Source organism: Catharus ustulatus, chromosome 6, assembly GCF_009819885.2.
Source record: "Catharus ustulatus isolate bCatUst1 chromosome 6, bCatUst1.pri.v2, whole genome shotgun sequence".
NCBI classification, from domain to species: domain Eukaryota; kingdom Metazoa; phylum Chordata; class Aves; order Passeriformes; family Turdidae; genus Catharus; species Catharus ustulatus.
In genome coordinates this window covers 33,736,642-33,761,855 of record NC_046226.1, presented here as the reverse complement: position 1 = coordinate 33,761,855, position 25,214 = coordinate 33,736,642, and the positions used below count along the sequence as shown (strand labels likewise).

At 44.1% G+C, this 25,214-nt stretch overlaps 1 protein-coding gene across 1 annotated transcript in view; it reads right to left on the bottom strand.

Moving 5' to 3' along the window:
• TMEM229B (transmembrane protein 229B) overlaps positions 1 to 5,881 on the bottom strand; it is a 31,389-nt gene extending 25,508 nt beyond the window's left edge. The window contains exon 1 of the mRNA XM_033062476.1: positions 5,825 to 5,881. Coding sequence (XP_032918367.1) covers positions 5,825 to 5,834 — 10 coding nt within the window. The 5' untranslated portion in view covers positions 5,835 to 5,881. The remainder of the gene's footprint in view (positions 1 to 5,824) is intronic.
• Positions 5,882 to 25,214: the final 19,333 nt, after the last annotated feature.

Genomic DNA, 25,214 nt, shown 5'->3' with positions numbered 1-25,214 from the left:
CTGTACAGGAAATGGCTTAGCTGCCCAGGGCACTCCTAATACCATGCTAACCTCTGTCAGCTCAAGTGATTGAGGCTGGTGGTTTGGAAAGTATCTCATCTCCATGGTAAAGTATTAAGCGGCAAAGGAAAATCAGAAGAAACAGCAGCCAAGCTCAATATTGCTAAGGAATTGTTACATTACATTCACAGCAGCTCTTCTCTCCCTAGTAAGACATTCAAGCATTTTCATAAACTGTGTCCTGCATCCTGAAGCTCCTGTACAAGTCCACTTCCACTTAAAAGCTTAATTGTGAGGTGTGCCTTTAAAAGAACTGCTGGATCAAAATAAATCAAATCACATGGTGTCTACCATACCACTAGGGGAAACCATACACATCTTTAAAATACCAGAAATTACAAAAATAAGTAACTCTTCTTCTAGAACTTACCGGAAGCATCCTTACCACAAACTTCTGCTGATACAAAATACAAAGAAAATACATGGCTCAAAGTGTTCCATGGGTTAAGCAAGTCCAGCCTTGCTAGGTCAGCTAGCAGGAGAGGAAACACCTAAATATACCACTATCATCAGGAACACTCAGCTGCAAGCAGAGAGGAATGACTACCTAGAGCTCTGCATAGACACAGCCCCAGCCAAGATTTCTCAGTCCAGATTAGGCTGGTGGAGCCAAATGAGTTGGATCATCATCGGTGCATGTATTCTGGATAAAAGAAATAAAAACAAAACAGACTCCCCATCCCCAGAAGGCACTTGGCAGTACACACAGCACTATGCTAGAGCTACCCATACTAAAGAGAGAGCTTCCCCCTTCAGAAGTACTTCATCATGCTCCCAGCAGAATCATGAAAACAGGACAAAGAGATGCTCCAAAGAAGTTCTTCATATAGGCTACATCCAGTAAATGGCACACCTGAGAGGAAAGATCCAGCAAGGAAGAAGTCAAACAGCAGCTTCACCACACAATGCTATCAACACTCACCTAGTGACTACTAATGCTTGGATCTTATGCAATGAAAGCAAGACAGCATTTGTGGTAGGGAAGATTCCCTCAGCCATTTAATCCAGCTTTGACAGAAGCATGTGAGGGCGGAGGAGTTTTGAAATAAGGTTGCGGTGAACTCTAGTATACTGACACCAAAAAAAATCCAGAACAAAAGAAAGGGCAACATAAAACACTTCCCTCTTTTATGCAATGATTAGACACCTCTGACCTAGTAACTGATAGGTATGCTCATTCAGATATGCCTACGAACAAATCTCTAAAGCAGCCTAGCTTTTATTTCGCCTCTGAGGACATGTTAATGAGCAGCATGCACCTGCAAAGTCTTTTACACTCCTTTTAGCTGGATTGCAAGGTGCATAAGCCCTGGCTCACAGTAGACTTTATTGGGTGTATCATTTACAACCAGGAATGTAGTGCTCTGACTAACCAGAAAGAGAGCGTTGTTCTGAATTGGCACAGATGTTGGTAATCTGCTCCTGCAGAGCCAAAGCCTTTGCCCAGTCTGGCTTTCTTTCAAGACTTTTTGTAGTTGCCTGTACAGCCACCTTACTGAGGAACTCAGGAACCATCTGGATGCTCCTGCCTCACATATCATAACAGAAATGTGAAAAGCAGACCAGCTCGTTTCTGACATACATGGCTAACCGGCCCTCTGCTCCCTCACCCAGTCTGTACTGAGCCTGCAGAGCTAAAGCAAGCAGCATGGTCAGGTGATAAAGCCACCAGATAATACTGGAACACACACAGGAAGTGGATCTGAGAAGGGATTGTTTACAAACTTGTACCAAGCAAGCCACAAGCAGGTAATATCTTTTGTGTTGGAAAACATTAGCTAACTAGATGATCAAACTTCTTTCAAAAGAAGTAAGGAAATACACTGTACTTCTTCACCTTTCACATCAAGCAAATTTTGTTTTGAAGCAGAACTCCCACTTGTATTGTTCAACCTCATTTCTTTCACTCCAGAAAAAACCCCGGAACAACACTGGACATTGCCTAATCTGCAGCTACATGGGAACACACAGGACAGAAGTGACCACATATAAGTTTGCTCAGGTGCCGTTTTCCCATCAGGACATGGCCCTGGCATCTGAAAGCTTAACAAGGTACTGCAACTGCTATGGTGATAGGAAGTGCTTCCCACAAAAGGATGGTGAGGAGTAGGAATAAAGGCTTTTCCTACCTCGGGCTGGCAAACAATTTCTTTAAGTAATTGACCCATTTTCTAGAGAATAATTAGCCCTAAGGAATGAAGCACTGCTGCCCTTTAATTAGCCATGTTGTTACCTCTCCTCTTACCACATAATAGCAGGCTGTACTGCTATGTACTGAAAAATGAACAAAACAACACAACAACTTAATTTCATTTTCTTAAACATGGCATTTGTTGAAGGCAATCTAGAAACAAAGAATCCTAAGGTACAATTTGCAGCAACAGAATTTTCCTTTACCTCTGTGATTTCACCATCAGAACAAGGTCTCCTCCACACTACCATTCTTTAAGCCTCCTCAATATATTTCCTTTTTAAAAAGCTTTTTCAGGATGCTTTCCCATCATCTTCCGTAAGAAAAAACTTCTTTCTATTATCAGATAGCTTAACAGAAAGGCCTCTTTTGCCTAAAACCTAGTCAAATCTCCTGCAGTTCTTTAGTCTAAGGAAGTAGATGTGCATACTATGAACAAGGAGCACAAGAAAGCACACTACAACCAGCAAGGCAACTCCAAAACTAGCAAAGGACTCTTCAAACAAGACTCACAGAGATGATGCTTAGCACGGGATGCATGGATCCCATGCTGCAGAAAAAAGAGAAAACAAAGCCTGGCCCCAGACTCTGTGGTAAGTACAATTCTGAGGATACAAACAAGACTTACCATCAAAGCATGAGATGACAGCAAACAGTTGGGGGTTCGCTCCCACCCCATTATGGAAGAGGGCACAGTCTCCTCTCCTCCCCCTCATTCCCTCTCTAGACCACCTTCTTCTTCCTGGCATGCTCAGTCCCCAACTGCGGTTCATCTCCAACTCTTTGGAGAGAAGCAGAAATTAAATTCATCTGACTAATTACACCATGAGAAGAAAGCCCCCTCTTGGACACAATGCAGTGCCTGCCAGCAGCCCTGAAACACTCGATCCGAGGACAGTTATTGTCTTAACCAAGCAGACAGGTATTAAAAGTACATTTACAATGCTGGAAAACAACTCCTCTCCCCTTTTCCTGCTGTGTAGGAATAAGTAGATCCACAAATTACAAGGCCAAAGGGATCCCTACATCTTCACTCCCTAGAACATCTCCAAGATGCTGAATAAAGTATAGATTGTAAAAAGGTATCTTAAAAGACTCCACATGCTGTCAAGTTCATCACCTTATCCAAAAACCTCTTCCTGCCTTACACTCTAAGGCAGAAACCTGCATCTCCCTTCAAGGTTAAATTTGCCTTTCAGTGTTTGGCACCACATCCTATTATGACATTATCAGCAAAAATGCAGAGTCCCCACTACGAGGTACCACTTCCATATGGATGCAGAGATCTAGGTTATCCTCTACCCACACATCTGTGCTACCTGTACCTCTTGTTTTAGACCCCCTTTACCGCTTCTGTATACTGCCATGGAATCTTGCCATAAGAATTCCAAGGTTTGAACTCTCCAAGGAAGCAGCTTGTTTTCTGCCTCCACCATCAGCCTTCAGCAGAGTGGGAACAGCAAGGGTACAGATATGCTGCCAGAGCCTCAGCAAGAAGTTATGCAGTAACAAGCAGTACTACCTCAACTTCTGCTTGTCCCTCCATTTCCTTTCCACCAGACTATACTACAGGCTTTCAATATTCCTGTGATCAGAGCATCTCAGGATGTTTCACATTGAATCAGTTGCTTCTAGCACTTTTGCTGAGCTTTGTTTAGGAAGCTGCTATAGCTACTAGTTAAACCAAACGATTTGGAGTTAAGACTTGTGTTTCAATTTGACCTGTGAAATGTCATTTTCCTGTACCTCAGTTTCCCCTTCTACAAACAGGGAAACACCCATGTTCTTCAGTGGCAGCTTCAACAGAGAAGTATGAAATTCTCAGATATACACATGGAGAGCATGTATTCCTCAGGGAGAAAATACCTACTTTCAAATTTAGTGCAGAATTTTAATTTATCCATAGTAGCAAGCTGCTGTCACCTAACACAGGAAAACTGACATTTCTCCACGAAAGAAGTCATACCTTCTCACTGGGACAAGGTGATGGGATTCAAGAAGGACCTTCAGGATGTGCCATGGACATAAGAGTGTCCACTGATTTCCTACACGGTTTTCCTCAGTGCTGGCTGAAAGTGCCCACAGGCATTATGGACTCTATGTCAGTAAGTCTTTCTTTTCTGTTTCCTAATAACTTCTGGTAATTTTTCTTTTCATGACTTCCTATTTACCACCAAACAGTAGCTAGCCCCATCTCTAACTGATGTTGTACATACATTAAATGCATTTGTGCTCCTGGAAACCACAGAATGGAGCTCATTGGGCAATCTGTTCTTCTTGCAATCCCAAACGCACACAGCTCTGGCAGTCACAGAGATGTTACCACCTTGCCTGTGAAAAAATCAGCTCCTGCAGGGACTGCTTTTTCCTCAGAAATAAGAGAAAACAGGAAAAACCTGTCAAATAAACAATGCCAGAGAACAATACAAAGTATTTCACGTAACAGAATTTTACTGCACCTGCTGCGTAATTATGAAGCTTAACAAGTTTGTACATCCCCAGTAGTTTTGGACCAGCAATGTGAAATGATCTCTAGGAAGTCCCAGTGTAACAGTCCAGCATAAGATGAACAGGGCAGCCTGGGCAGCCTCCCCAGCATCCCTACTCCTAAGCATCCTAGAAACAATTTGCAAAACCGTAGAGTAAATGAGTGAATGGGGGATAGAAAGAATCAGATTTTCCATTTTGCAAAAATTCAGCTATCTGAATATTTTTCCACACCAAAAATGGAACAAGAGCAAACATCTTGGGACTAATTTTTTTTTTTTCAATAGAAATGAAAAAACTCTCATTTTCAGCTGACTGTAGTATCTGTATCCCTGACCTCTGGCTTTACGCACAGGAGTAATTCACAAGGTTGCAGAAAAGTCACTGAACAGACCACAGCCAGCCCCCACCTCCCAGTTGTACTCTGCAAACGCTTGGCTCATTCGGAGTTATTTCCCCTTGCCTGGAATAAAGTTTTACAGAAATCAATAGAAAAAGATGCTTCGAGACTTTTCTCTCCTTTTTGTGGGGGGGGAAATAAATAAGTAAATAAATAAATAAATGGGGGCGGGGGGGGGAGGCACTGTGCAGCGAAAAGCAGCTCCGATTTCAACAACCCTTCCACCCCGCTTTCCCAGAGCCCCGAGAAGTTCGCAGCCGGGGCCGGGAGCTCCCGAGCAAAACGCCCGCGACGCGCACGGCGCTGCCCCCCGAGCAGCTGCGGGGGGCGGCGGGGCCCGGCCTGCCCCGCTCCCCGGGAGGGGGCGACACACCGCTGCCCGCCGGCCCCGCGGGGCCCGCCGCTAGCAGGGAAGCTGCCGCTCGCTCGGCCGCCTTTGTCTCGCTCCGGCCGGCACCCGCCCGGCGGGGCGGCACGGCCCTCCGGCCGCCAGAAAGCGAAACCGAGGGCGCCGGGCGCCATCCCCGCCCTCCGCCCCGGGCAGCGCATCCCCCGCGCCGCTCGGCTGCGGGGAGGCCGCCCGGGCCGCGCGCACCCCCGGCGGGGCGGCCGTGAGGGCAGCGGCTGCGGGCAGCTCCCGGTGCCGCCGCTCGGCCCCCGCGCCCGGCCGCGGCTCGTGTCCTCACCGGTGTCCATGGGTGCCCCGCGGCCGGCGGGAGGTGAAGTGTGCCAGTGACACTCGCCCGTAGTATGGATGCGGTTTCAATCTGCACATGCTCGCTCCCGACAGCCAGCCTGCCCCGCCACCTTCCCTTAACTCTTTCCGCACTGCCTCGCACTGCCTCCCCCGCCCCGCGGCGCCGGCCCCGCGTCCTCCCGCCGGCCTGCTGCCGCTTCCCCCGGCCCGCAGGCGGGGCGCCGGCCCGGCGAGCCCTCCGGGGCCACCGCGGGGCACGGAGCCCGGACGCGGCGGGGGAGCCCCAGGGGAGGGACCTGCCTCCCCCGGAGAACGGGACCCTGCCGGTGCGGGCCGCTGTGTGCTCAGGTGAGCGTCGGGAACAGCCTGCCCTACCCAAACGCCTGGAGTGTTGGCTCCGGCCGGGAACACGATGTGGCACAGTGCGCCTTGGCTGGTGAGCCTGCAGTACGAGTTCTTCATATTTCTTCCAAAGAAATCCGTAACAAAAACAAATAAACACACACACCCCATCAGCTGAGGGATGTAACCCCCATGCGCCTGTTGTTGGATCCGGACGCTGACAGGACATCCCTGCAGTGCGGGAAATCAAACACAGCTATCAAAGGAAGTATTTGTCTGCAGCTTCAGTATCAAAATAGAGAAATATAATCTCTGAAAAATGTGTTTTTCCACCTAGAAGGATCTCTCCAGATTCAGAAAACTGTCCGAGGAAGAAGAGTAAGAAAATAAATTTGAAGCATAGGTAGTAAAAATAAATTTAAATCCTTTCTCTGGCTACATTGACTCTTCAGCAGCACAAGAACACAAGGAAAAAATGCCTCTCTTTGGCATGAGAAATTAGGAAAGTGCAGTCCTTAACCAGGGCTTGCAAGCAAACAAAAGCCCCCTCCTCTGGATTCCCTCTGAAAAAACGGAGGTAGCAGCAGCTCCCTGCAGTTAGGTGTAGCTGGCTAGTGCCTCTGAAGTGCCTTATAGTCTTCAGACAAAAGTGAGAGAGGATTTTAGTTCTGTCCCTTTGCAGAGAGAGACATTAACGTATTCTGGAATAAAATGGTAACCTGAAGTGACACAAACGCAGAAATGGCAATTGATCTTGAGCCCAGAGACCTGTCTTTAACCAGCACCCTGCTTTTCCTAATGGCTTACTGACTCTGGGCTCTTGTCTGATCTTCCCTGGCCTCTGATGCATTTTCTTTCTCACAGGCACAAGGATCCCTGCTTCTTTAGTACCAGAAATGATGAGCTAATGCTTTTAGCAAAATAAGGATGTTTTTATGACCTCTGTTTAATGACTCAGCATTTCTGGTTTCAATAATAAATAGTCCCAATAATAATGAGGCAACATCGGATCTGAGCAGACCCCGAAGCAATTATAATGAACGATTCTCAAGATGTCTGGCAGCAGTGCCTGTGTTAAAGGCAGGTGTTCTCTGGAGAGGCTGCTCCTTCAGCGCCAGCCCTGCAGGGCCAGCAGACGCCGCACACTCCGAAGGCGCCGTGCACAGACAGCTCTGCCTAAGCCCGGAGTGCCCGGGCTGCTGCCTGGCGTTCCCTCTGCGCTCGCCCGGGGAGCTCTGTGTACAAACCTCTGTCGCTGCTCCGGGGATGCCACAATGCAGCAAACCAGCCTGTCACCGAGTCACCTGATTGCACAATCTCACTCAGAGAGCTGGAGATGCAGAAAGATGGAGCGTTTTAAAGGGGAAATGGAGAATAATGCACTGCTAGCCGTACCTCAGCAACCGAGCTGTGCAAGCTAGGGCAGTGCTGCGAGTGCTGGTGACCTCAAGCTGGATGAAGAAACCTACAATTGCTTTATATAAATTTCAACAGAGCTGAGAAGGAAAATGGTAAAACACCTAAGGCATCTTTGATGTTCTAAGAAACACCTTTAAAATACCAGATCCAATTAGGCAGTTGGAGAAGACAGTGCTTATGTATTTATTGTGAAATAGCATCCTTTAGAAAGCACTGAGGACCATGCTAGAGATATAGTCAAGAGAGCATGAGAGAGATTATTTCACAGTATGAGACAGCATGAATGTTTCACAGCATGAGAGAATGCCTTAGAAGGAGCAGAGGAAAGGTCAAAGAGAAAGGAAGAGGAGAGCTGAGAGATACTCACCTACGAGAAGGAGAAATCAACAGCCAAAGATGGATCGGGGAAAATGAGAAGCACGTGTGGAGAATACATAAATCTGTATTCTCCTGTCTAGTCACATCATGCAGAGAGAGGAAGGAGGAGGTAAGGATAAAGGAAAGGGCTCCCAGAATGAGAAGAAAGGAAGGAGGAGGCAATGAAGCAGGGTGAGGGGAATGAAAACACTGTACTGTGTTGAGGGGACAGGCAGGAGGGAGAAATGTCAGAGCAAGCACCTGATGGTGGTGCTGTACACCTGAGAGTTTGTTCAGCTTTTCCTAGCTGCATTAGCTGATTTAGAAGAGCTGTTATTATTCTGTTCAGCTTGTTTCTTTCAGCTTGAACTAATAAAGGAAGAGAAAAAAATGGAGTTAAGATGATAATACAGTGAAAGTGGGAGTAGCATGAAGGCTGGGGGAAAAGGCAAGATAATTTCTAGAACTGCCCTTTTGTCAGGCATTCACAACGAAGCTTGAGCTCTCCAAGGCCTGGTGCTGGAAGCAAGCACCATTCTCTGCAGAACATCCAGGCTTGTGCACAGGAAGATGGGTCCAAGATGAAAAGAGTTTGTGGTGACATAAGGGTTCTCTAGTCTCTCTGCAACCACTTGTAAACAGGCACAGCTGATCTTATTAATGGTCTCATAATCCCTTTGTGTGTGTTGCCTTTTTTTCTGAAATAGCATAGAGCATATATAATACTTGATCCAATATGTGTGCCCAAAACCAGTTCAGATGTTTCTGCAGCAGCCTGTCCGGTTCTGAAAGGGTTTCTTTATTTGGGTCCAGCATAACACCTAACTGTATGGAAACATCTTGGAAAGCGGCATAATCATATTTGTTTGCTGCTGTACTCCTGTATCTGGACATGGTAAGGAGTGCAGTGCAACAATACCCAAGCTGGTTCCTTCACTCGTCCATTCTGTGACAGGCAGAGCTTAATACCTCACTGTAATTTGTGTTTTATTTGTGGCACATTGTTACACCAATGGAAAAAAAAAAGAAAAATAATTACTTAGGTCTTCAGGAACACTTTAATGTGGTCATTATGCTGGTATCTGAGTACATCACAAATATCACTGCCACTGCAGTCATTCCCAGTGAGGTAAGATCCTGCTTTTCAGACTGGGCTTTGAAATTCAAACATGTTTCAGTTAAAAAGAATCCTAAATTTGAGATTCATAACATCTCTCTTTCCCCAGAGAATTTAGTTTTATATGGCTCCTTTTATCTAAATTCCAGTTTAATCCAGTGGATGCTCATCCCTTCTGTAAATCCAGTCCTGATCTTGAAAAAGAAGACTGGAAATTGGTCTTACTGGTTTAGTCCAAGTGGGTTGTCTGACATTGCTTAGGAACTAATGAGGAATGGGATCCATATTTCCAGAGCAGGTTTAACTGCTGGGCTCATTAAGTCATCCTTAGCTTAATTTCTTGTTTCACTTTCTACATACTAATCGTTTCTGCAGCAAATGAAATTAAAATCTCACATTATAACGTTCCCAATTCTCTACACAGCCCAACCAGTACTTTGAAGGAAACATTTATCATGAAAAACGTCATCACAATTGTATAAAACTTACCAAGATGGAGTCAGGGTTTTTCCCTCCCTGGGAAAGTTTGGCTTTCTGCCTGAGGGAGTCCCACAATTGGAAATGGGGAATTTCATCTCCCTGTGTGTATAGGATAAAGAGTAGATGCTCTGTGTTTATTCAATAACCCCCCATGGATGTACATGTAAAACATGGGCTTCTCTGACTGAGGAACAAAGAGTAATCTTTAGGCTTGAAAGGAAATTAAAGAAGGAACTTTTTTTTTTTTTTTTTTTTTGCCTGAAAGGGCCCCAGCCACTGTGGTGATAAAAGTTATTTGAATAACACTGAAGCAGGAAGTGGATTTTGAAGAATACCACAAGTCATGTACTGTCTCAGATCAGCTTGCATAAGTCTTCAGGCAATACCATGGAAATTGCTTTCTTTGTAACTTTTTTCTTATTCTGCAGGTAGAAAAAATTCAAGCCATGGATTTGCTGAGTTTTTTGAAGAAAACATAAAGGAAATTTTTAAACATGGTTCCTCCAAGCTGGAGGAGACTTCCTAGAGTGATGGCTCCTCCATTTCTTTTGCTTGTGTCAGGACTTGAGTTTTTTCTATGGCTCAGACACTAGCCTCATATTCATCACTCCTGAGAAAGTACTTGACTCACTTGATTCAAAGGGATAGAGGCAGAAGTTGAGTCCATGAAGGTTCTTAACTTATCTGTGCACAAAATTGAAGCTGCTTAAACATTTGTTCTTCAAATGGTACCTGTGCCAGTCTCTGTAGTAAGGTGCTGTCCTTGGGATCAGCTTCAAAACATTGAAGGCTAGACAGCAATCCCTAAGGAAGCCAGAGTTGGTTTTGAAAACTCTAGGCTTTCTCTCTGGGTCTACTGAAATAATTTCCTTACTCAGAACATTTTCTTTCCTTCAGATGAGATCATAATAGTAAAGTTTACATTAGTATCAGCTTTTCTTTCTTTCAAAGGATTTTTCTGTAATAGATACTTACCATGCCTTTTGGGTTGATAACAGCTTGGCTCTGAAACTAAACACTGCAAATAGGAAATTTTTACTCCTAAAAGATCTGACCCAAGTGCCATGCAGCAAAGCATTTCCTTGTTTAGGAAGACTCTCTCCATGGGTGTTCCTATTGAAGGTATTCATGGGAAATTATGTTAGTAACACATTTCATAGAGACTGTTAAAGCTTGTGAGTTTCCTCTGGGATGTTCAGGAATCACCTCTTTGAATCGACAGAAAAATTTCTCAGCAGAGTTTTGCTTTCATGTGGATTAGATGCCAGGCAGGTCCTTTGGAACAGAGCAGCCTGAGATTTCTAGAACAAGCAGCAGGAAAGATTTACCTGAGTTGTGATTGATGTCCAACTAAGCTAGCCTGTATTTGCTTGAATTTTTAATGACAATAAGTAAAAAGAACCCTTCTTGGTTTCTATTCTAAATTCAAGGGTGGAAGAAAAGCAATACTATATACATGGAAATTACAGAACCTGAAGGGTTTGGCAGCTGTTTTTTGTTATTTTGCCAGGTTCAGCAAAATGCAACATAGTTTTGGGGAGAGGCAAGCCACTTTACAAACCTGCGCATGTCCAGTACAACTTGATCCAATAATCTGTTTTGGGGAGGTGTGTTTCCCATTAAAAATGGCAGGAGATTGGAGGCTTGGAGGCTTGGGTTGTACTCACAGATGTGCTTCAGGCCCTCCCAATGCCCTCAAATTCACCTCTCTGTTTTTCTCTTTCCCCAGCTGTGAAAGAGGGAACACATTTCCTTTGCTAGAAGGCTTTGAGACAAACCCGTGGAAAACAGGATAAAGAAAGAGATGTTACATTTGAAGAGTTTCTAGAATGGCAAACAACCTGATTCTAGGACTTTACTGACATGTCTTGTAATTCTGAGCTAGCTAAGCAACTGAGACAGAGAAGAGAGATCGCACATGATTTACCTAAAATGGTTTTGAATGTCAGTGCCAGAGATGGGATAATTATAATAAATAATTCTTTTTCATAAAGTGTCTCTGTTACATATTATACTGCAAAATATAACTGAGACACTAAATATTTTTGGAACAATAGTTTTTATTTCTATGATGCAACATGTGCAAAGTGCTCTGATCAACAGTAAAATGGCAAGTGTCTGCTCCAAGTCACTTACGGTACATTTCTCAAACATCAGCCAAGTAGTGATAATAAACCACGGGTTAGAGGGGAATGGATAAAGGGAAGTGAGGGAACAAACAAGGGTTGCAATATAAAAACAAAGATAAATGAAGATGGTTGAGGGAAATTACATAATAGGAATGAAATTGAAAAAGTGTTCCTCTGGGATTTGAAATTATGTGGAGAGTGGATGTGTCAAAGGAATACATAAAATGATTCAGAGATAAAAATCGTGGCTTGACTCTCTACTTCCATGTTTCAAATATCCACAATGAGCTGCCCAAGAACATTCCACAGGCCAGGAGCTTTTTGAATAACAAAAACATCTGAGATGAGGCCGTGTTACTTAGTTATCGTAGGTGCATGTCACAGTCAAGGACATTTCTATACAGAGGAACAAAGAAAGAGAAAGGAAGTCAAATTGTATTTCCTCTGTATTATGTTAATCCACCTGATAAAGGGACCATATACTGGAATTTCTAAAGAGAGAAAATTGGTAATGGATTTTTACAGTCCTCCAGTTTCCATCATCAGTTATCTTGGCAACCTAAATTCATCTTGTCATCATTAAATTGTAGCACTTAAAGGTCCAAATAGAGAGAAAGTTGCATGTTTATCTGCTGCTTCTTGACATAAACATAATAATAAATAAATATATATCTCTTCTACAATGTAACGGATGTCAGGGATTATTATCACCTAGAATGACCTCTTAACTATTATAGACCATTAATTTTCATGGATATATTCCAGTATTAAAAGCTACAACTCATTCTTGACAATTTGCAGTTGGCTGTAGGCCAATAAAAAATGTCTAATTTTGATGAAGACGTAAGGAGATGAAGAATTCACCACATTAGCTTGTTCTAGTGGTTAATAATTTTCCGTGTCTCATTCTTCACTTGAATTTGTCTGGCTTAATAGTTCCTCCACTCAGTCCTCAGTATAACTTAGTCTGCTCAGAACCCTTTCCTGCTAGTTTTTCATGCCTCCAACAGTACCAATTCATTAATCAAGCCATAAATCAAGTCATCTCCTTTTCAGTAAGTCAGGTTGAGCACTGAAAGATTTCTGCAATAAGGCATTTTCTTTAGATCCTGAATAATTACCAAGCTCCCCTTGCACTTTCCCCAGTTTTTCAGCAGCCTTTGAAAATAAATATCCTGCATATGATTAGTCTAACAAGTGCCACAAAGGGAAGAACAGCAACCTGGTACTGGTACTCACTATTCCCATGTTTATGCATTCAAGGATTGATTTCACCCTTTTTGCCGCAGTATCTCACTGGAATGAAACTGTTCCATACTCTGATGATCCTGATCCTTTCCAGAGTGCTGTTTTTTCCAGGGTAGAGTTTCTGATTACACATATCCTAATCTCCTATCTGGTTCCCACATGCATAATTTTGCATTTGGCTGTAGTAAAAAGCTTTTTGCTTGAACATGAAGGTGATCCTTCCTGCCCAATATAAATGCTTTCCCCTCATCGTTGCCATTACACCAGGCCTCCCAATACCTGCATATTTTGTCCACAGTGAGTTTCTATTTACTTCTAAGGCAATGATGGAAACACTGAATAGCACCAAATCTAAAATTCATCCTACTAATTCCATGGCTTTTGCAAAGCACAGGTGACATGGCTTTATTTTTCACAACTTTTTCACACAAACTTGGCTGGACTGTTTTCCCTGTGCTTCAACCATCCTGTGTCCTGTGTATTTCTCAGAGAATGAGTCAGCCAGTGTTGCTCCTGGTCCTGATTCAGTGACAAAACAATTTAAGAAATAATAACAAGCAGGATTCACAGCCCATACATGTATTCTGCCTTGTCCAGTCAGGACTTTCTGTTGGTTACCATGTTGTATCTTCATAGAACACAGAAGATTCTATGAGCTAAGGGCTAGAAAGAACTCTGAGAGCATCTCTAGTAATTTTTGCTCATGGCAGGGGTGGTTAAATTATTCCTGCCATTTTTTTTCCTCTTAATTTACTTTTAAATCAAGATTATTTTGATGCTGGAAAGTAAATCCCTTGATTTGCTTACTCTTTGTCAAAAAATTCTCTATCAGTTAATATTTTTTTCACGAGCTGCTGTTAGCCTTGCTAGTGCACATCTACTGTGATTATTGACTTCGCCATTTTTTAAAAAATATTGCTGTAGAATAGACACTCCTTTAGTATTGTGCTACTTCCTTGCTGTTAGAGGATTCATGAAATATCAGTATCAGCAGGCTAGAGATCAGTTAAATAAGCTCTATTAGTATGCCCATGTAAGCAATCCAGACCTGCTGATTTTAAAATATTTACCTCTAGTACATACTTTACATTCCTCCTGGTTACTAACAGAGCGGAAAATTTTTCATCAGCCCATGTGATACAAGTGCATCATCTTTCTTCTTTTCAAATGCAGAACAGAAATATGTCTGGAATATTTGCCTTTTCTGCAACTTTATCATTTCTTCATCTACATTGAGCAGCAGCATGTACCCTTGTTAAGACTTCTGTTGTTCTTAATATACTCTTAACTCATTTTATTGTCTTAAGGTTTGCCAGCCAATGATTTTCCTCTGCTGTCTTTTTATTTTGTCTATTTTTATATTATGTAACCTCCAATTTATATTGATCACAAAATATTTCCCATTTTATCTGTTTGCTGTGTAGACTTTTTATTTTCTTACTATGCCTTCACTTCATACATTGATCCAGGATGGCATTTTAAATAATATTGTTCTCTATTACGCTTATAAAATTGGAACTTCTTTTAAAATCTGTGACTCTTACACAGCTTTCAGTTATCTGCCATATTTTTCTGTCTGAATTTCTCTTCGTCAGCTTTAATGTGTTTTATCCAATTCTCTAGTCTGATTCAGTGGTCTCTGAGAGACTCTTCTTCTACAATGGTATCTTTTGTTTTGTTATTATTTACTGCATTAAGCCATTATGCATTAAAGCACCCACGGGTCTGAGTTACTAATAATTCCAAAATACTGGGAAGTTGTACCTAAGAGAGAGCATACCCTCTTTTTGCACTCTCCTTCTCATTCTTGTTTTTTGCTTTTTCATTGGAAAAAAATCTAAACCAAGTAATTTTATTGTGTAAATGATTGCAGCCACTTTCAGAATGCTGGTTCAGTTAATTTTATTCTTAGCAATGAATGCAGGAATGACTTTCTTTAGAATTAACATCCATTAACATTAATTATTCTTAACAATCAATATATGAATTATACAAGAGTTTCACTAGCAAAAGAGTTGTTTTGTAGCCTTCACTGAATACAGCTGATATTTCACAGTTACTTTATTTTTATTATGTCATTTTCAGAATGCATTAGATAGGACCTATTTTTCCCATTTAACCAGATAGCCCTCAGGCCTAAAGAAGTTTGAAGTTCATCACACAAGACTGAAGAATATCCAGAAGTCTGGACAAGCAGCCACCTAATCTCATCATGTATTTCAGCTGCCATATACATTCATATGATGATGAACATGTTAAAGTGATGCACAGGGAGGTTGCTGCACTATTTACAAAGTAGCTCTTTCCTTCCTATGTTTTCAGATCTTGCCGCTGTCCTGGTAGCAGTCTCACGGTAAAAAGACGAGCCTAATAAATGGCAGCAGGTCAGGAAGGGTGGGAGCTAAATGATCCCAAATCTTTCTGATGACTAAGAAGAGATAGATGAAAAAGATTGTTTCTCTACAGATATGCTAAATAAATAAATACTTCATTAAATATTCATCTATATATTACACAGCAAAGCTCTCCATCAATAGGTATTGCCCCAGCATAGATTGCATAGGGGTGGCCATAATGTTGTGTAAAGAGTAAACCTTCATTTTGGGAAGTTATTAAGAAGATTTTTTAATGAAGAATTTAATAAGATTAAGTAAATACATAATCCTGTACAATGTTTAGTTCATGATATGTCCAAAAGAAATTAGATTTTCTGTCATATTGTAACTTACAATTATTGAATATTTTACACTGACTATGAATGCCTGCCTAACACTATTCAGTCTGGAGATTTGCAGAATTTTCTATTCCTGAAGAGATCGGAAATTACATTCCAGATACCAAATAATCCCAGTCATCTTGCAGAACTCTCAGTTATGACTAGTGAAATTGATGTTAGTCATTAGAAATTGTCCTCAGAAACATAAGCACAGAACCAGATCAAGTGAGCTGAATGTGAGCAAAGGTCCTGTTGCACCTTTGAGGTCAGCTGGAAAAGTCATCCACACAATTATTTGTGACTCTTTATGGACCAGGTCTTAATAGTATAGCTGCAATTTGCTGCTTATTCTGTCACAAGAACTGGACACTTCTGCATGATGATGCATTCCATCCTAAGGAGACGAATAAGTTTCCCTATCCTCACTGATGATAGACAGAGCCAGATGAATAGTTCTGGCTCATTTCTTGACTCCTGGGTAGCTCAAGTCAGGCAAAATAATCCCAGACTGACGGTCAAACTAGGTACATCTTATTTCATAAGATTCTGACAAACTACATGAGACAGATCCTAAACTGATCAGATGAGAGTCAGAAGGAAGTCCAATTAGGGCTATATTTCATAGGAAAATCTCACTTTCTTAGTTTGACCTCTATCACATCTTGCCACTAAATGCTTTCAAAAGTATTTTCATAGTTATCTTTGCAAATGGGAACTAAATGACCTCTTTTATATCCTTCCAAAGTTAAAGTACAAGTTAATAGAAGGGGAATTGGAGAGTAAAAATGTCAGGACCGAATTTCACTTATTCAGAAAAAAAAATTCTATAGTTGCTTTTTGGTTCAAAGCCATTTTAAATTTTGTTGCAACATTGGGCATGCTATTAAGGAGAAATATTCTATACTTTAACACAGCCAAAGATGATATCAGCTTATAAAATCCATTTGGAGTCAGCTACATTTTCAGTAGGTTTTTTTATTAAGGGATGTCTCTCCTAATACAAACAATTAAGGTTTCTTTATTAGTCTATCTCAGAGGTACAGACTTCACCATCAATTGATGTTCTTCTCAATTCCTCTAATAAGACCAGAGGACAAAGAAATAGTACATCTTCCCCAAATTAGATGTTTCTCTAGCATAATCCCATGCATGAGCCAACACTACTAAGTGTATTGCACTGACTATAAAACATTTATGTACTCATAATTCTGTGAACATTTAGCTGTTACTTATTTGCAAACATCACTGCGCCATGAGTAAAACTTGGATAAACCAGGAAATCACAAACCCCACTTCCATAGTCAGACTGTGGCGTCCCTTGCTTTTCCCTTACATTTCAACACGTCTCTACAACCTTACTCCATGACCAGGAAAAAAGACCAAAGCTCATTACCAGGTGGGCATCTCAGCAGTCAAATTAACGCTTTCTGACAGAGCAATTTCACAAGACTTGTGCTGATTACAGTAATTTCACGAATACAAGCCGTACCAATTTGACCAAAATTTTGGTGGAAACCCGGAAGTGCGGCTAATATTCCGGGGCGGCTAATACATTAACAAAATTCTAAAAGCTGCCAACACGGAAGTGAGAGCCCGCGGCAGCCCCAAGCCAAGCTGGAGCCCGGCCGGCCCCGGCTGAGGTGGGAAAGCCTGGCAGAGGCGGGGCCAGCAGTGTGGGGGGCGGGCGGCAGAGCCTGAGCCAGCAGGGCGGGGCAGGGGGGCGGCAGAGCCCGGGCCAGCAGGGCGGGGGAGCCCGGGAGAACTGGGACTAGCAGTGCAGGGGAGCATGGCAGAAGCAGGAAGGCCGGCGGGTGGGGCTGCCTGGCAGCGGGGGAAGCCCAGCATAATCGGGGCCAGCAGCGTGGGGGAGCCCGGCGGTGCGGGGGCCTGCAGTGCCGGCCAGGGCGAGGAAACGCGGCGGCGGTGCAGACGGGAGGGGGCGGCCGGCGAGCCCGGCGGTGGCGGCAGCCCTGCCGGCCAGGCGAGCGAACGCGGCGCGGGGCGGTGCTGACGGGAGAGGGGGGCCAGCGAGCCCGGCGGCGGTGGCAGCACCACCCGGCCAGCCCCGCCGAGCCGTGGCGCTGAGCTGGGCCACCCGGCCCCGTCGGCAACCATGAGCGGGCCGAGCCTTCCTGGCCCCGCCCCGAGCCAGTAAACCCCGCTATGCCGCGATCCTGTTACTAATTGGCCAATTTGTGAAAGCTGCGCACGGATTCTCGCGACGAACGAAAGTGCGGCTAATATTCGGGGTGCGGCTTATCTATTGACAAAGACAGCAACATTGTTGAGGCACCGGAAGTGCGGCTTATAATCCGTGCGGCTTGTATTCGTGAAACTACTGTAACTTTTTTTTAGGCATTTTTGGCACAGCAGAACACTTTTCTGGAATTCCCAAGAAGTTGTGTTTAGAGTTAACTTTAGAAATATATAAAACTGATCTGCACACAACCAGTAAAAAGATGCAGGTAGATGTCACTGTCTAAGCTACCCCCACTGCTGACAGCAGGCCTGTAACCCCAGCTGTCAGCCCCAAGGTGCAGCAGGCACTGCTGAGGTTCCCGTGTCCCTTTGTCGTGACCCATGAATATCAAACACTGTGACATCCAACTCCTTTCTTTCCGAGAGAGTAAAAAATGGCACTGTCGTGTTCCCTGAAGTTAGCACATAGTCTATGAAAATTAGAGCCACTGGAAACACCCTGCCTTGTGCACAAGCAAATCAGGCATTCCCAGGGAACACTATAACAATTAACCCTATAGTTTACTGTTTGTGTTGATCTCCTCTCACCTGCTGGATGATAGGAGAGAAAATTATCCACAGAAATTTTTTTAGGTGTCTGAGCAGTTCTGTATGGTTCTTGTCCATGCTGATATCTAGGTATCAAAAGGTAATAATTTTTTAAAATACATGTTGCCAGCCTGAGTAACAAAAACAAACTCTCTCACTGGCAGGAACTAATACAGATTTCTTCATGACGCTTAATAATTTCCAACAATCTTATCTGGAAGCAACCTCTATCAACTAGCTCTTATTCAGACTCCTTAACTGGCTAGGCACATGATCTTTCAACTGTCATCTGAGAAAAACATAATGATCCTGCAGAGCTGTCTGCATCTCCATGGAGCAGGAGGTCAAGGGATGTACTGATGTATGCTTCACAGGGGCACACATTGATTTTGAAAAACCAAAACATGCTGGAATTACCTCAATAAATTTCAGCACCTGAGTCCAGGGCTTTAGGGGAACTGGGATCTGAAAAATGAAGTTTGCTGGATATTATATTACAGGACCAAGCCAAATCAAATTTACAGTGACTCAGACTTGCAGCCTTAGGTTTATCTCAAAGCTTTTTGAGGAAAGGGTTTTTCCAAGGTTGCTTTATACTTACCTGCAGTTGTTGGAGTGTATCATATGACAATGGAGGTCTTACTTTAAAATAAGCACCGAAGTAATTTCAAGAAGAGGCTTTTTTGTTCACTTCAAAAGATAAATAGACTTCCTTGAAAGAATGTGAACACATGGGTAGCACAACTCCACAATGTATAGAAAATGACAGAATTCTATATAACCACAAAATATTAGAATTCAAAGCAAACAAACCTATTTAGGGTCATTGTACAGTCTTCATTATTGTGAATAATGTTGTCATTGGGAGTAAGTTTGTGAGATGGAAATTAGGTAAAATTTTCAAGGCTAGTAAGTGAAATAGATTGTAACAAACCTTCTTGAAAACCTGAAAAAGAAAATAACTTTGCCTTGTCATTCTATGTATCCTGAGACTGCTCCATTAAAGAAACTTTAATCCAGAAACTACACTGTAAGGTGAGGAAAGTAATTGTAATAATGTAAAATGGACCACGTGTAAACCCACGTTTGAATTATCATCATTACTCAATGGCATTAATAGTGGGCAGAGCTTCATGTATCATCTGGTATAATTTTTATTCTAGTAAAGTACATGAATTTTGATGCTTTGTACAAGTGATTCTCCAGGCTATGTTTGGTTTAATTTCCTGTGTGTCACTTTTACTTGTGATGAGTGGCTCAGGTTTAACATACAGGGCTACTTTCTACTTGAAAAAAAAAAAAAAAAGAATTCTACAGAAAGAGTCTTGAAGCACACTGGGCTTGATATGAAATGCTCCCCTCCTCTGTAGCTCTGTAGAATAGAAGGAGGTTGGTATTGTTAAACAGTAGCTAATTAGGAGGGATTTCATGTTGCTAAGAGCTAAGTCTTTGGTATGCAACAGAGCCAAACAGCAAGGGCAAAGTGTAACTATTTAAGGCTGAAGTTTGCTATTTAAAGGAAAGTGTTCATCCTTGCCCAAATGTTTGTTGCAGTCTGAAAAATGTTTCTGTTCTAATGAGAAGATGATGGGCTGTCACGATCCTATCCAGTCAGTCCAGATCAAATGTGCTCAGGATATAAGCCAAGAGATTATTTTTTCCAACCTTCCAGCATCAAAAACACCATCTGTGATCGATTTTGTGATAATGGTGTAAGCAGCTACTGGAAATTCAGGACACTTCCCAGAGATTTTGGTCTCTAGAAGAACCAAATATGAGGTTTCAGGAGTGACACAGATGCTGCTCTCCAAAACGTGCTATCTGTTCTGCAGAAGTGGTAAGACGTGACCCAGTCACAAATGCATGTGAGCATAACTTTTTGCAAGCAGGGGGATGTTGCCTGAACCTGCACAGGAAAATTGGTGGAAGATGTCCTGAATCCTCTCTTCTTTTATGCCTACATGGCTGCAATTCACAGAATACTTTTTATGGCAACAGGCTTATCTTAAACATAAATCTAAACCCAGAAAGAACACTGTGGACACTGATTTCAGACAAGACTGTAGAAGTCTGGAGTCAGTACCCTGCAGTTCTGTATGGCCACACACTGCTTTGCAGAGGGAGCATAAAGCTAGCAGTTCAGGCTCTGGAACTCTCCTAGATTTAAAACCAAAAGCAACCTTGCAGTAATGGTGGCATTACTTTGGCTCATTAGAAGAATGACATTATAATTTTAATCCAGCACAAAAATATTTTGCTGAAACTCTTGATTTATAAAAGGTTTAATATATGGTTTTAAATTTCTGTGATGTCTTTAGAGAAGCTAAATAATCTTTGGGCAAATATAAATGGTAATGACTCATGTCAATTTGCTCTTACGAGACAAAAATCAAGGCTCAGAGGAGGCAAGTGGTTTCCACAGTGTTGGGATGGGTAAGGATTTGACAGGAAGATCTCACAGATATGTATGTATAACAGAAAGATCTTTGAATGTAGAATCTGAAGAAGGAATAGAAATGATAGCAAGTTTTGACATAGAAGAAAAGAATTGCTGAGCTAGTCTCACTGGGTAACTAAGAAGCCAAAGGGCAAATGAGTTGGAAGGGGCTTTTATGACTCTGAGCAAAGGATAAATCCACCTCAAACAAAAGACGTTTTTACCAAGCAAAAAGATTTTCACAGGCAAACAAGAAAACCAAGGTTACAAGTACAGGAAAGATCTCAGAATCTTCCACTGCAAGAAAACTGAAAAACAATTTCTAGCTTAAACTGTAACATACTAACCTTTTGTGATTGGAAAATAATAACATAAATATGGTAATGTTGGAAGTTAGGATAGGCTACAGGTTATAGTAAAGGTATTGATTGGTTGTTATGTAATAGGATGCACAGCAAAGAAAGAAATATAATGCTTTGTAACATGCATGGAACAGGGCTTCAGGACACACGGCTTGCCTGTAGCCATCAGCTATAGGCTCACCCACGACCCACAGCTATTGTCTCGTCTATGCAATAATCAGCATCTTGAAAACCATCTGAAGCCTCCATCTCTCTGTCCGGCTCTTACAATACAGAAACATCAAGCATGAATTTTGACCTGTTTTAAGAGTTGGAGTGGGTCCAACTTCAACGATTTTTAGGGGTGAAAAAAATCTTAAGGGCTTTGCGGATTTGGACCAAAAAGAAAATAGTCAGTTGAACTAATGGCTGAACTGAACACATTGACTTAGGAACACTTTTTCCTACTCTCCTACATAGTCCCATATGTTTATCTGGCAAAACAATCCAATGCTTGTGTGCTTTTTAGGAATAATTACCCCAGTGCCCGCTGTCATTATATGTCTAGCATGCGCATACAGCGTCTCAGAGACATAGTTTGGGTAAGTCTTAGTACCCCTCCAACAGGAACCCTTGACAAATTATGGCCGTTCATACTCCCTTTCTCCACAGAGAAAATGGTCCCTAGAAACAGCCTGGGTGTTTGCCTGTTCCAAGGTTTCTGCTTATTCCAAATGAAGAAAGATCTCTATGAGTTAAATTAGCAGAGGTTGTGTTTATGTCTGTGACAGGGCGATGCCTGACTTTCCCGCTGGGACGTTTGCTCCCCTGGTACGGCAGACAGCAGTCAAAAGCGCCGCCCGCTCTCAGGGCGCTCGGTTTCGAGGGGTCCCCTCGGTGGCCCAAAGCCTGGAATCAGAGCGGCCGTGCGGAGCGCCGCCCGCCGCGCCGCCTGCCGCCACGGGGCGGCGCTGCAGCACTGCAGAGCGGAGCGGGACAGCGCGGGACAGAGCGGGACAGCGCGGGACAGAGCGGGACAGCGTGGGACAGTGCGGGACACAGCGAGACACAGCGGGACAGCGCGGGACAGCGCGGGACAGAGTGGGACAGCGCGGGACAGAGCGGGACAGCGTGGGACAGTGCGGGACACAGCGAGACACAGCGGGACAGCGCGGGACAGCGCGGGACAGAGTGGGACAGCGCGGGACAGAGCGGGACAGCGTGGGACAGTGCGGGACACAGCGAGACACAGCGGGACAGCGCGGGACAGCGCGGGACAGAGTGGGACAGCGCGGGACAGAGCGGGACAGCGTGGGACAGTGCGGGACACAGCGAGACACAGCGGGACAGCGCGGGACAGAGTGGGACAGAGCGGGACACGGCGAGACACAGCGGGACAGCGCGGGACACAGCGGGACAGAGTGGGACAGCGCGGGACACAGCGGGACACAGCGGGACAGCGCGGGACACAACAGGACAGAGTGGGACAGCGCGGGACACAGCGGGACACAGTGGGACACAGTGGGACAGCGCGGGACAGCGCGGGACACAGCGGGACAGCGCGGGACACAGCGGGACACAGTGGGACACAGTGGGACAGCGCGGGACACAGCGGGACGGAATGAGACAGAGTGGGACACAGCGGGACAGAATGGGACAGAGTGGGACACAGCGGGGGACAGCGGCCGGGACAGCGCGGCCGTGAGCGCTCACAGGGGCCTGCGTGCATGCCGGGCACCTTATCGCACAGAAATGCCAATATGGACACGGAATAGTGGCAGTGTATTTTACATAGCTACAAATGGACAGACGCTTCTGACAAAAAGTAAACCCTAAAAGACAGAAGTTGAATTGAACATCCCCATCCGCCAGCCCCCCCAGTTTAGACACCCAGTGCAAGCCCTCGTATGTGGGACGAGGGTGGAGTGCCCATGCCTGCCTCTGAGGCACCTCCTGTGCAGCCAGGATGTGCCAAGGTCTCTGGTGCAGAGGGGACCTAAGGTGCCCATTAACGCTCTTCGTGGCTTTCTGCATGAACTTCCTGTACTTCTTGTTCTCTTTCTCCCTCTGGTCTAGGAAAAAAAAAATCCCAGAGTTTCATTCATCTGCTGTGAATGAAACTGACGCTGTGACACAAAATGCCAACCCCCCTCCTTCTCCTGCCCCTTGACTGGAGTTTCTAGGGTGGCTGGAGAGCTCACACTTCACAGCCAACTGAGCATTGCAGGCAGAGTTCTGACCTCCTACTGTGTGCAATTAACACTAATTAAACAAATAAGTAAAAATTACTCATGACATCCTTTGCAGAAAGGCCTAACTCAGTTTTGTGTTGTAGCTGCTGGAGCTGTTTTAATTGGCTGTCTGTCTAGTGCTGCATCCTGGCATGGGCTTCTGAGGGAGCAAGGAGACACAGAACACCTCTACTGAGGTTACACCTCTACGCCAGGACTGAGGTTGCAGGGCTGCCCCAGAGCAGGGGAGGCAATCGCGGACAGAAGGAGAGGCTGGGCAGAACTTTGGTTTCAGAAGTTCCCCTGTGGACCCACAGGACTCCGGGCAAGGAAGCACAGCATGAGGAAAAGTTGGGAGTCTCTTACATTGCAGCAGTCAGAGCAATGCAAGTCAAGCGCCATCTAAATCTACAGCTAAGATGCCTTTTCTCTTACAAGGATTCCTGCTTCAGGCAGTGCTCAGAGTGAAAGGCAAGTTCTAGATCAATCTCTGAGCCTCCCAAGAAGAGCTCATCAATAGGAAATTACAAAGTGAAAAAAAAATTTAAATTAAGATAACATTTTCAAAATTGGCACCTTTTCCAGGTCACCCTGTTGCAGGCACCCTGGGGCTGGTTTTCAGAGAAACCCAACCCTTGAATTTCCCAGCACCTTTGAAACCAAGCCAAGAACATTTTGCCCAGAGGTGGAGGTACACCAAATTTGTTTCCTTTTTAAGATGAATGCTGGCTGTGTTTGAAAGCCATATTATCCTTTATAATTTTTACCCCTCCCCTCCAGAATTTTCTGGAATCTTAAGCTGAATCTCGAAAACAATGCAGATCAGAAAACTACCCTTCAACCCATTCCCTCCATGTTCTTTCATCCTGGCAGCTGTGCTGTTTGGCAATTGCTGCTGCATGCAAAGGGGTAGGTGGGTATCAGTCAGGCACCTCCAAACTGTGTGGGGAAGAGTGTGCTCAGTAACACTTGCTGCTTCTGTAATGAAGAAGAGGGCAGGGTCAGATCTTGAGAGCAGAGGGTGAAGTCTTGGTGGCATGGTACTGTGGTGGTAAGATTGAGTTTGTTCCCTGCCCATGAATAGTTTTCATCTATCACCAAGGATAAAAATTAGAGATTTTGTCCATGGACTTTCAGACATAGCAGGAGAGAGGGCAGAGTGCAGGTTATCTCCTTAAATTTACAGGTATGTCATACTTGTGTCATACCTGTGTCATACCAGCTTGCATGCTGGACCATGTCGTGATACATCCTGGGCTCCTGTCAGCGCTTCCCACTAATCCCAAGCAGTCAAAGTACTGTCAGACACTGCTTGCTTGGGCTGCCTGACATCACTTGCCAGTGTTGTCCACAAAATCCAATTTGCAGTGCCGTTTGAACCAGCTAATGGCAGCTTATAACACCTACAAGTAGGAGCTACTTTTTTGAGCCCTTTGGGGGAAGGGTACAGAAATGCTTTCCTTACCAGCTCAGGAAGGGAGAGGGGCAAGCCCCAGGACTGACCCTAGAACTCAGCTGACAGTATAGAAGTGGAGTTGTTACCCCCTCCCGAGGCACATGCACTATCATGTTCTATTATTTGTCTTCCCAAAGAGATCTGTGCTGGTTTTGTGGATCGCCATGGAAACTGCCAGAAACAGTTATGCCAGGGAAGCTCAACAACCACTGTTCTGAAAGGGCGCTGTCTGGGGATCTCATCTGTGTAGAGATGGAGTTGTCTCCAATGCTGCTCACCTGGGGATGACCCCTCCCGAGAGAAGCAGGCAGAGGGTTCT